The sequence below is a fragment of the Phycodurus eques genome, chromosome 1 (assembly GCF_024500275.1).
Source record: "Phycodurus eques isolate BA_2022a chromosome 1, UOR_Pequ_1.1, whole genome shotgun sequence".
NCBI classification, from domain to species: domain Eukaryota; kingdom Metazoa; phylum Chordata; class Actinopteri; order Syngnathiformes; family Syngnathidae; genus Phycodurus; species Phycodurus eques.
The window spans coordinates 37,935,503-37,947,135 of NC_084525.1; the positions used below are offsets into that span (position 1 = coordinate 37,935,503).

At 43.0% G+C, this 11,633-nt stretch overlaps 1 protein-coding gene across 1 annotated transcript in view; it reads left to right on the forward strand.

Moving 5' to 3' along the window:
* The first annotated feature begins 487 nt into the window (after positions 1 to 487).
* Positions 488 to 11,633, forward strand: part of ndfip2 (Nedd4 family interacting protein 2) — an 18,233-nt gene continuing 7,087 nt past the window's right edge. Inside the window, exons 1-3 of the mRNA XM_061691227.1 lie at positions 488 to 690; positions 11,165 to 11,366; positions 11,479 to 11,609. Coding sequence (XP_061547211.1) covers positions 664 to 690; positions 11,165 to 11,366; positions 11,479 to 11,609 — 360 coding nt within the window. The 5' untranslated portion in view covers positions 488 to 663. The remainder of the gene's footprint in view (positions 691 to 11,164; positions 11,367 to 11,478; positions 11,610 to 11,633) is intronic.

Below are 11,633 nucleotides of genomic sequence, written 5' to 3' on the forward strand. Positions count from 1 at the left end.
GTTGTACAGCATTATCCCTACCAAAGCTGTAAAGACATCGACCTGACCAAACTTTGTGGTTAAACATTAAGCAATATCTTGTGTACTTGCGTCACGACGCCGTCAAGTAGTTCATCCAATCCCTCCACTTTCCGGAATTGGGAAGAACGAACCAATATCGGAAATGCATCACTCGGACTGCAAAATAATAATAATAAAAAAAACTAAACGCAATTTAATTCCGTCTATTTTAAACAAAAGAAAAAAGTGAAACATATCTTTAGTCACCTTTTTGTCATTATATTAATGTTTAATTTAAGTCTTTCAAACTGCATGAGGAAATGTGTGTTACGTATATTCGGAGTGTGTGAGTGTTCGTGTGTGTGTGTATATATATATATATATATATATATATATATATATATATATATATATATATATATATATTCACCGTATATTTTGAAATATTTGAGCGGAAGTGCTCGACTTTGAGACAAGCGTGACACGACTCGACGTTTTCAGCAACAACGACGGAAGTGTTCTGCGGACTGCGGCCATTTCTTACGCCGTCGATCTTAGTACCGTTAGTTTCAGTGTTTGTTCGACAAGGTATTTTATTTTTGTAAACAGGATACAATTCTGTGGTTTCTTGACTGGCTCACTCGCCAGTTGAATCTCTTAAGAATGGACCCAACAAGTCGATACCAAGTGGTAAGTACTGATAGTAAAATGGTATGTTTGGCCTACCTTACAACAGCCAGCAAGAGGGCCCTGTCACCATTTTCTACCATGTAATTGGAATGCGTTATTGTTCGCTCGTTACGTTGTTTGAAAGGAAGGTTTCTCGAATTCCATTGCGGGACTTTATGGCAACCTGTAAGACGAATACTTCCGCGTATGCTAAACTAGCAAACTGGTTCTGTAAAGCGAACATAATTTCATCCGCTTTATAAGCATTATGCTGTTAAGTGTTGGTGAAACTGCGTTCACCCAGTACGGGTTGGGCCGGCGTCTTCATTGGCCTGGACGGCGTCCCGAACAGAAGTAGCCCAAGCACGGTGATCTTGCGCCATGTCACATGAGATGGTCAGTCCGACATTCACTGCGGTCAAGCCAGCCTCCACACGTAAAGTACCACTCAAGAACAGCCGACCCTAATTTTGTTCATACTAGGCATTACGGTAATAAGTAGGCTACTCGCGGCGAAAGCCACCTTCAAAATAAAAGCTTCTCAATAATACGGACGTCAGTGCTCTTTTGTTGGGAACCTGGGGTGGTGTAGTGTCCACACCCCAGTACTGGACTGGTGTTGCGATATCTCATAGATTTTTTTTAATGATTTTTTGAAATCCGTGGTAATGACAGTGAAATATACCAATTTCAGGGGACTTTTATTTTGAAATGCCACATCAGATTTGGATGGGACCTCTTTTGTTGGAGACCTGGGGTGGTGTAGTGTCCCCCAGAACTGGACCGGTGTTGCGATATCTCATTAAAAAGATTTCATTATATATACATATATATATATATATATATATATACAGATTTTCTTTCAGTCAGGGGTAATGACAGCAAAATATGCAGTTTTCAGAGACTTTTATTTTGAAATACAATATCAGATCTTCATCAAACCTCTTTTCGTGGAGTCCTTGATTGTCTGTCACACAGATCTGGACTTGTCTTGCGATACCAATGGGGTTATTTTAGAGTGGCTTTGGCTCAGTAGGTAGAACAGGTTTGAATTCCTGCTACGACTGTCTGCATGTCGAAGTGTCCTTGGGCAAGACACCGAACCGCAATTTGCTCCCAGTGGGCCTGGCAGCGCCTTGCATGGCAGCAGTCGCCCATTGGTTCGTGAATGTGTGGCTTTATAAAACGCTTTGGGCACTGTGATGGTGTAGATAAAGTGCTATATAAGTGCAGTACATTTACCATTTATTTTTCATAAGATATCAAACAAACTAAATTTTTTTAATGCATCTCAAGATTCAAATTAACTTTGCTGGTTGCATTTTGTAACCGAAGAGCATTGACGTCTGTATTATTGGTAGGCTTTTATTTTGAAGGTGGATTTTGCCGCTAGTTGGCGACTTATCCTAATGCATAGTATGAACAAAATTAGGGGTGGCTGGCTGCGGCGGCACGGTGGCCGACTGGTTAGAGCGTCAGCCTCACAGTTCTGAGGACCCGGGTTCAATCCCGGGCCCCGCCTGTGTGGAGTTTGCATGTTCTCCCCGTGTCTGCGTGGGTTTTCTCCGGGCACTCCGGTTTCCTCCCACATCCCAAAAACATGCATAAATTGGAGACTCTAAATTGCCCGTAGGTGTGACTGTGAGTGCGAATGGTTGTTTGATTCTATGTGCCCTGCGATTGGCTGGCAACCAGTTCAGGGTGTACCCCGCCTCCTCCCCGATGACAGCTGGGATAGGCTCCAACACGCCTGCGACCCTAGTGAGGAAAAGCGGCTCAGAAAATGTATGGATGGATGGATGGCTTGACTGCTACTTTACGAGTGGAGGCTAGCTTGACCGCAGTCAACATTCCCTGTTCCAGCGGCTAAGGCAGACAACTCTGGGGCCAATGATGCCTGTTAGGTCATCCTTGCAGCTGCCAGGTTCAAGTGGTCTGTTGCAGGACCTGTCAAATACATGATGTCCTGCTGTTTGGGCTATTTCCCTGTAAGAGGAGGCGGCTGTGAGTTGGCAGCCTGTGACAACATCCTCGCTATTATTCTCCTTGTACCCCACTTTGTTGTTATTGAATGTTAGTTGTGTGAGTGCTTCCAGCGTATTTTGCCATGACATTCTTTGATGGAGACGCTGGAGAGTATTTCGCGCTTGTTGTGTGCGCCTTCACTGGCAGCCTGTTACAGCAGCTCAATTACTTTCTCCTTTGTCGTGCTGGGCAGTCATGAGGCTGTGGTATTTTACTGAGGTGAGAATACCGGCACTATTAGACTTTAGCCGCTTGTCTACGATGCCACAACAGCAAGGAGGTTTGCCCCAATGTAGAGCCGGCCGAAGTCTATTTTTCGAAGAATGCATTCCAAAGAACATATGGCGAGAGATGAGATGTGGTGCTAAAATGAAGTAAAACGAGAGAAATTAGAGAAGAATCAGAGAAGAATTAAACCAATCGTTCAGTATTCGTGTTACTCTCCAACGAACAATCGACTGTTAGAAAACTGCAGTTGTTTGTTTACATTTAAACTCATCTTGTAGCAAACGTGAGTGACGTCATGCACGCTGTGGTTGTGAGATTACAATTTCAGCATCCCAACCATAAGCATCTAACCGGTATGATATATCATTGAGTAATCCCTCCCCCCAATTTATTAAATTTCTCATTATTTTTTTCCTTTTTACGATTAAAATGCATTTTATTCTCATTTGTGAGGGCTGTACTTCTATCATCTAACTGCATACGTTGGTATAAAGTGTATGGTATAAACTCTGTACAGAATTTGAGAAAACAAATTCAGCCTGTGCTAATCGGTTAGCATCCGTGACAAACATTCGCATGCTAGCGATAACCATTTTAGGTTTTAAAAAAAAAAAAAAAAAAACACAGTGCTACGAGCCAGGAAAACATTGGCGAACTGGTGTATCTAATAGTGTCTTAAAAATCACTTACAGATTCTCCTCTATTGTTTTTATATTGTGTGTCCAGGAGAGCAGGCGGAAAGTCAGTAAGGCTAGAAGTTTAAGGACAGGGTTCAAATTATTTTACCATGGTGTAGAAAAATGGAGTAGGTGTTATTTTAAATTCAGAGTTATCTAAGAATGTCTTTGCGATGAAGAGTATCAGATCGAATGATGAGGCTGAAACTTGAAATTGAGGGTGTTATGTACAGTGTCATTAGTGGCTATGCCCCACAGGTAGAATGTGACCTAGAAGTGAAAGAGAAATTCTGGAAGGATCTAGACCAGGGGTGCCCAAACGTTTTGGCTCAGGGGCCACATTGCCGTAAAAAAATTGTCATGCGGGCCAGCATTAATTTTACATGCTACCGACGAGGGGAATGCTTTTTTGTATTTTTATTTTACTTTGTTTTACTATGCTGTCTGTTGCTAGTTAGATCTTATAACTGCCTGACCTGGATAAATGAAGGTTAAAATAAAAATTTATGAAATGCAAAATAAAGTATTTTTATGAAATTTGACTCAAACTTTATTCATCAGAATCAACAAACATGTTTGCATTCATGTGAAGGGTGATACTGAGATCTCGACTGCAGTAAATGGGGCAGGTCTGGCTCAAAAGCGGTGGTTTTAAGATGTCAAGGGAGTCACTTAGTCTTGTCCTCATGCGGTTCTTATTCATGTTCATGACTGAGAATGTCTTCTCACACAAGTATGTCGAGCCAGACAAGCTCAACATTTTCTTAGCAAATGTACGAATCTCTTGGAACCTGTCTTTATCCAGCTGCTGGTAAAAGTTGACAAGAGGGAGTTGTTGGTACCGGCTGCGACACTGTGTCACACTGCAGCTCAATGAGTTCCAACTGCAGATGGGCTGGAACGTCACCGAGATCCACGGAAACGCTTTGGCACATAGAACTTTTTGGTGAATAATACAATGGAGTTTTATAGCTTTACCTCCCTCTTCGTTTACTTTGTTACACACTAGGGTTGATAATCCACTGTGCTCGCCAACCATGGCAGGTGCGCCATCCGTAATAATCCCCGTGATTTTATTCCACTTTAATTTTATGTCATGTACGGCGGAACAAACAGAAGCAAATTAATCTTTTCCTCTTGTTTGGTCCTTAAGGCTCTGGAGGTCAAGTAGCTCTTCACGCACGTTCATTTCACTGTCCACTCCTCTAAAAAAAATCAGGAACTGAGCGCTGTCGGATGCATCCGTGCTTTCGTCACAGGCTCACGAAAAAAATTCAATCTCCACTCCTTTTGCGTCCAACTGTCTCTTAATATCAGAAGAAACTTCTTCGATCCTTCGTGACACAGTGCTACGAGCCAGGAAAACATTGGCGAACTGTTGCTTTTTCTCAGGACAAATGTTCTCCACCATTTTCATCACACAGTCTTTAATAAATTCACCCTCAGTAAAAGGTTTGCAGTGCTTGGCAATCAGCGTTGCCACCTCATAGCTTGCCTTTGTTGCATTTTCATTCGGCTCATTGGCTCTTGTGAAAAAGTGTTGCTGTGCCGTTAAACCAGCTTCCAGTTGCTTAAATTTTTCACTGCGTTCGTTCCCAGTTAGCTTGTCGTAATTAGCATATTCCGTCTGGTCGTGCCTCTTTATATTGAACTCCTTGAACACAGCCACAGTCTCTTGGCAAATTAGGCAGATGCAATTGTTTCTAAACTCAGTGAAAAAATATTCAGACTTCCATTTGTCCTGGAAACGTCGGCCCTCGCTATCAACTTTCCTTTTCTTACTTCCAGTTGCCATTTTAGAAATGGGCAAAAAACAGATCATGCGCAAAACGGCCCTACGAGAGTTCAGCCACAAATTTACTGCCATCCTATGGTGAAAAATAAAATTGCGCGTGTATTTTGTACTGCCGGGCCACATATTATTGGTTTTATGTCAGGGGCTTCGGGCCAGTGGAAATATGAACACGGGCTGGATTTGGCCTGGGGGCCGGACTTTGGGCATGTCTGATCTAAACAAAGTAGTTCTGAGCATCCCAGACAAAGAGAGAGTTGTGAGTCGCCAAGGTGCCTGCCTTTGTCCACCACTCAGATCGCACTACACCCGACCCCTATGGCCCCTCCCACAGGTGGTGAGCCCACGGGAAGGGGGACCCACGTTACCCTTTCGGACTGTGCCCGTCCAGGCCCCATAGGTGCAGGCCCAGACACGAGGCACTGGCCTTCGAGCCCCATCTCCAGGCCTGGCTCCAGAGGGGGGCCCCGGTGACCCGCGTCTGGGCAAGGGAAACCTAGATTCATTTGTTTTGTTCTTCATAGGGGTTTTTGGAGCCATCCTTTCTCTGGTCCCTCACCTAGGACCTGTTTGCCATGGGTGACCCTACCAGCGGCGTGAAGTCCCAGACAACTTCGCTCCTAGGATCAATGGGACACACATATCCCTCCACCACGATAAGGTGACGGCTTCCAGGAGGGGGTACAGAAAATCATACAAGGAAATAGGTTAGCTGAGAAGAAGTGGGACACTGAGATGACCAAGGAGAGGAGACAAGAATACATGGAGATGTGATGTAGGGCAAAGGCCAAACAAGAGGCATATGATGACATGTATGCCAGGTTGGACACTCAAGAAAGAGAGAAAGATCTGTCCAGGTTGGCCAGAGAGAGAAATAGGAAGGATGTGCAGCAGGTTAGGGTAATTAAAGGCTTCTTTATACTCGTTCGGGCACGCTGAGGTCACTGCGGCTATCTTGTGCACAGTTTGCCTTTGTACTCGAGTGTAACCCACGCGCGCTGTTTTCAAAATGTCTTCCAGTTCTCCTCCAAGCCGGGAGTGTTGCTACGGCTGGTATCGGCTGGGACACCACAGGGTGGACTTTCCTCTGTATTTTATGGCCATTTCCGGTAGCTGTTTTTCCTTTCCGGAACAAGGAACAAAGCAACAACAATGGCGACCGTGGAACAGTGTCTGCTAGAACAAATGGACCTAGATGACCAAATGATGCGTTTAATTGTACTGCAAAATCAATAAAGAAGGCGGTGGTGTAGGTGGTATGTGGAACCAAGGGGAAAGCTGAGTACATCATGACAGCATGTGACTAAAACGGACCAATCACGAGAGATGATTGCATTCTGCACGGCGACAATTTGTGTCGGGACTCAGACTGTAAACCCACAGGTTAAGTTCTTCATTCAAATAATTTAGAAAACATTCCAACTTATGTATTTAGTTATAATTTCATGTACAGTACTACATGTTTTTAAAAAAAGCTACATTGTTACTAAAAATCAAGTCCTGCTCGTTTGTTAACAAAGAGGCTTTAAGGATTGAGATGGAAGTGTGTTGACTGGTGCAAGTAGTGAACATGCATATGTTTCCATTGTCTTTTAAAATTTCATACAAGAAATGACCTGTTTAGACAGCCACTGCTTGTTGGAGACAAACTTCATATTCACAGTAAAATATTTCACAGATATAACTCGAGTCACTGTCAATCATAATTTACAAAGCTACGGTATGCCAATTACAACCCCAATTCCAATGAAGTTGAGATGTTGTGTTAAACATAAATAAAAACAGAATACAATGATTTGCAAATCATGTTCAACCTATATTTAATTGAATACACTACAAAGACAAACTGATAAACTTCATTGTTTTTAGCAAATAATCCTTAACTTATAATTTTATGGCTGCAACACGTTCCACAAAAGCTGTGACAGGGTCATGTTTACCACTGTGTTACATCACCTTTTCTTTTAACAACATTCAATCGACGTTTGGAAACTGAGGACACAAATTGTTGAAGCTTTGTAGGTGGAATTCTTTCCCATTCTTGCTTGATATACAGTTTCAGCTGTTCAACAGTCCGGGGTCTCTGTTGTCGTATTTTACGCTTCATAATGCGCCACACATTTTCAATGGGAGACAGGTCTGGACTGCTGGCAGGCCAGTCTAGTACTCGCACTCTTTTACTACGAAGCCACGCTGTTGTAACACGTGCAGAATATTGTTTGGAATTGCCTTGCTGAAATAAGCAGGGGCGTCCATGAAAAAGACGTTGCTTGGATGGCAGCATATGTTTCCCCAAAACCTGTTTGTACCTTTTGGCATTAATGGGGCCTTCACAGATGTGTAAGTTACCTATCCCATTGGCACTAACACAGCCCCATACCATCACAGATGCTGGCTTTTGAACTTTGCTTCCATAACAGCCCGGATGGTTATTTCCCTCTTTGGCCCGGAGGACACGACGTCCACAATTTCCAAAAAACAATTAGAAATGTGGACACCTCAGACCACAGAACACTTTTCCACTTTGCATCAGTCCATCTTAGATGAGCTCGGGCCCAGATAAGCCGGCGGCGTTTCTGGGTGTTGTTGATAAATGGCTTGTGCTTTGCATAGTAGAGTTTCAAGTTGCACTTATGGATGTTGCGCCGAACTGCATTTACTATTGACATTGGTTTTCTGAAGGCGGCACGGTGAAGTGTGTTAGAGTGCCTGCCTCACACTTCTGAGGACCGGTGTTCAATCCCCGGCCCCCCCTGTGTGGAGTTTGCATGTTCTCCCCGTACCTGCGTGGGTTTTCTCCGGGCACTCCGGTTTCCTCCCACATCCCAAAAACATGCATGGTAGGTTAATTGACAACTTTAAATTGCCCGTAGATGTGAGTGTGAGTGCGAATGGTTGTTTGTTTGTATGAGCCCTGCGATTGGCTAGTAACCAGTTCAGGGTGTACCCTGCCTCCTGCCCGATGATAGCTGGGATAGGCTCCAGCACGCCCGCGACCCTAGTGAGAAGAAGCGGCTCAGAAAATGGATGGATGGTTTTCTGAAGTGTTCCTGAGCCCATGTGGTGATATCTGTTTTGATGCAGTGCCGCCTGAGATATCGAAGGTCACGGACATTCAATGTTGGTTTTCGGCTTTGCCGCTTACACGCAGTTATTACTCCAGATTCTGTGAACCTTTTGACGATATTAGGGACCGTAGATGATGAAATGCCTAAATTCCTTGCAATTCTACTTTGAGGAACATTGTCCTTAAACTGTTTGACTATTTTCTCACGCACTTGTTCACAAAGAGGTGAACCTTGACCCATCTTTGCTTGTGAATGACTGAGCAATTCAGGGAAGCTCCTTTTATAACCCATCATGGCACCCACCTGTTCCCAATTAACCTGTTCACCTGTGGGATGTTCCAAACAGGTGTTTGATGAGCATTCCTCAACTTTCTCACTTTTTTGCCACCTGTCCCAGCTCTTTTGGAACATGTTGCAGTCATAAAATTCTAAGTTAATGATTATTTGCTAAAAACAATAAAGTTGATCAGTTTTAACATTAAATATCTTGTCTTTGTAGTGTATTGAATTAAATATAGGTTGAACATGATTTACAAATCATTTTATTCTGTTTTTATTTATGTTTAACACAACGTCCCAGCTTCATTGGAATTGGGGTTGTACGTTACCCTACACACATCATGCATGGGCCAGTGCTACGAATGGAAAAGTTAGTGTTGAACCCTGTAAGTGTTTTATTTTGTTTAACAATAACCTAATAACTGGTTGGGCCACCCTTAGCAGCAATAATTGCAATCAAGCGTTTAATCAAGTGATAACTTGCAATGAGTCTCTTACAGCGCTGTGCAGCAATTGTGGCCAATTGAGCCACATTGGAGGGTCAAGAACCATCTTTTTAAGGTTCATGCCACAGCATCTCAATAGGATTCAGGGCAGGACTTTGAATCGGCCACTCGAAAGTCTTCATTTTGTTTTTCTTCAGCCATTGAGAGGTGGATTTGCTGGTGTGTTTTGGATCATTGTCCTCCTGAGAACCCAAGTTTTTAGATTAAACAACATTGAAAAAAAGTAACTCACGAACGTTTTTAGTAAAGTAAAGAAAAATCAGTCAGTAAAGAAAAATAGCAATGTATTGCAAAAATATATAAAACCATAATAAAGCATGGTTAAAGAGAATTATAATCAATAAACCAGTTTTATAAAATGTAATCAAGCCCAAACTCACACAAACACACTTTACTACATTTGTGTATTAATATGTGCCTTTAAAGGGTGTGGCCTTGTGAATGATGTCAGAAGCTGCAGTAGGGTTGGCTGTTTACCACGCTTTTAGTTCAGTCTGTGCCTTAATTAATTTGTTTGTTTGAGTTTCCCTTATCAACAGAGTCAGTCATTTCTTGACACTTGTCCTCTTGGTTGTTGTCAGTTGTCCTTAACAAGTTAAATACCACACAGCGGAATTACTGAGTTTCTTGTGAAAACTGAAATACCGTAATTTCTCGTGTATAATGCGCACCCCCCCCCCCAAAAAATTGTCAAAAGTCAATAGTGCGCATTATACATGGGTATAGGGACAAATGGAAAAAAACTTTCACATTTTATAAATGTATGTCCCCATGTAGTGGTTATGAAAAAGCTGTACACTTTAGTTCCAAAATGCCACTGCCTCCTAAGGTTAGAAAAATGTTGTAGCCTACACTTTCATTCCAATATGAGAGGGGTACATATGACTGCATATATGTACATTTGTGCTGATAAGTTTACATACCCTGGGAGAACTTGTGAATTTTTAAATTTTTTTTAAATATGACTGAACAACAACCACCATTCATTTATTTATGGTTATGTTTAATGATAATGCTTTTCTGAAATGCTTGACCGTTTAATTTGAATCCATCCATCCATCCATTTCCTTTTACCGCTTATCCTCAATAGGGTCGCGAGCGTGCTGGAGCCTATCTCAGCTATCTTCAGGCAGGAGGCAGGGTACACCCTGTACCGGTCGCCAGCCAATCGCAGGGCACATTGAAACAAACAACCATTCGCACTCACATTCACACCTACGGGCAGTTTAGAGTCTACAATCTACCTACCATGCATGTTTTTGGGATGTGGGAGGAAACCGGAGTGCCCGGAGAAAACCCACCCAGGCACGGGGAGAACATGCAAACTCCACAGGCGGGGCCGGGATTTTAACCCCGGTCCCCAGAACTGTGAGGCGGAAGTGCTAACCAGTCGCCCACCATTAATTTGAATCCTATTAAAATTAAATTAAATGTGTTTCGCCTGGTCCTTCATGTTTTCTTTCAAGAATTATACCCATCTTACAAATTCTGCCTGGGTAATCAAACATATGAGCACAACTGTGTGTTTTCTAATTTACTCAATAAAAGTAGGGCTGTGAATTTCAAAATAAGAGCAAGTAAATTAAAAAAAGCATTAAGTGTTAAAACCAAGTGCTTAACTTCAGAATAATTCTTTGAAAAAAAAAAAAAAACTAACAAAATACAGATACTTCATTTTGATCATATGGATAGAAGCAAAATCATGCATTGTAAAAATGCATTATACATGGGTAGAAGGGTTTTCCAGAATTTTGAGGTCAATTTAGGGGGTGTACGTATTATACATAGGTGCACATTATACACGAGAAATTACGGTAGTTTCTGCCTTTGGATCCTTCCCATCTAAGATTGCACCAAGCTCAAGGACACCCTTGTGGATCGAATGGCATTATCAGGGTGTCGTCTTGTCTTCTCTTTCAGCTACACAACGAGGATGACTGCGCTGAGGCTTCTGGCAGTGAGCAGCAACCCTCTGCCGCCACCCAGGCTGGAGCGTCGCATGACCAAAGTCAGACACAGAGCAGTGTCCTTCCTGCCCCTCCACCAGCGGACGCTACAGGGGCAGATGCACCTCCGCCCCCTTACGCCTCCATTGACCTGGGTGCAACTGCAGCTGTGCCTGGTTTGTACCTAACAAATTGGCCGTTTTGTTGTTGAAATCACTTTAGAGTTAGTGCTGCGTTCCGTGATAGTGGCCTGTGTGGATCAATCTCTCCTCTACTTATTTACAACAGAGACCAGTTTCCAAAGTGACTTCCCAGTGCCACCACCCTATAGTGTGGCCACTTCGTTGCCCACATACGATGAAGCAGAAAAAGCAAAAGCCGCCTCCATGGCTGCTTCCACTGTGGAGGTTATCTCACGGGTGCGAGTCCCATTTTACTGCTTG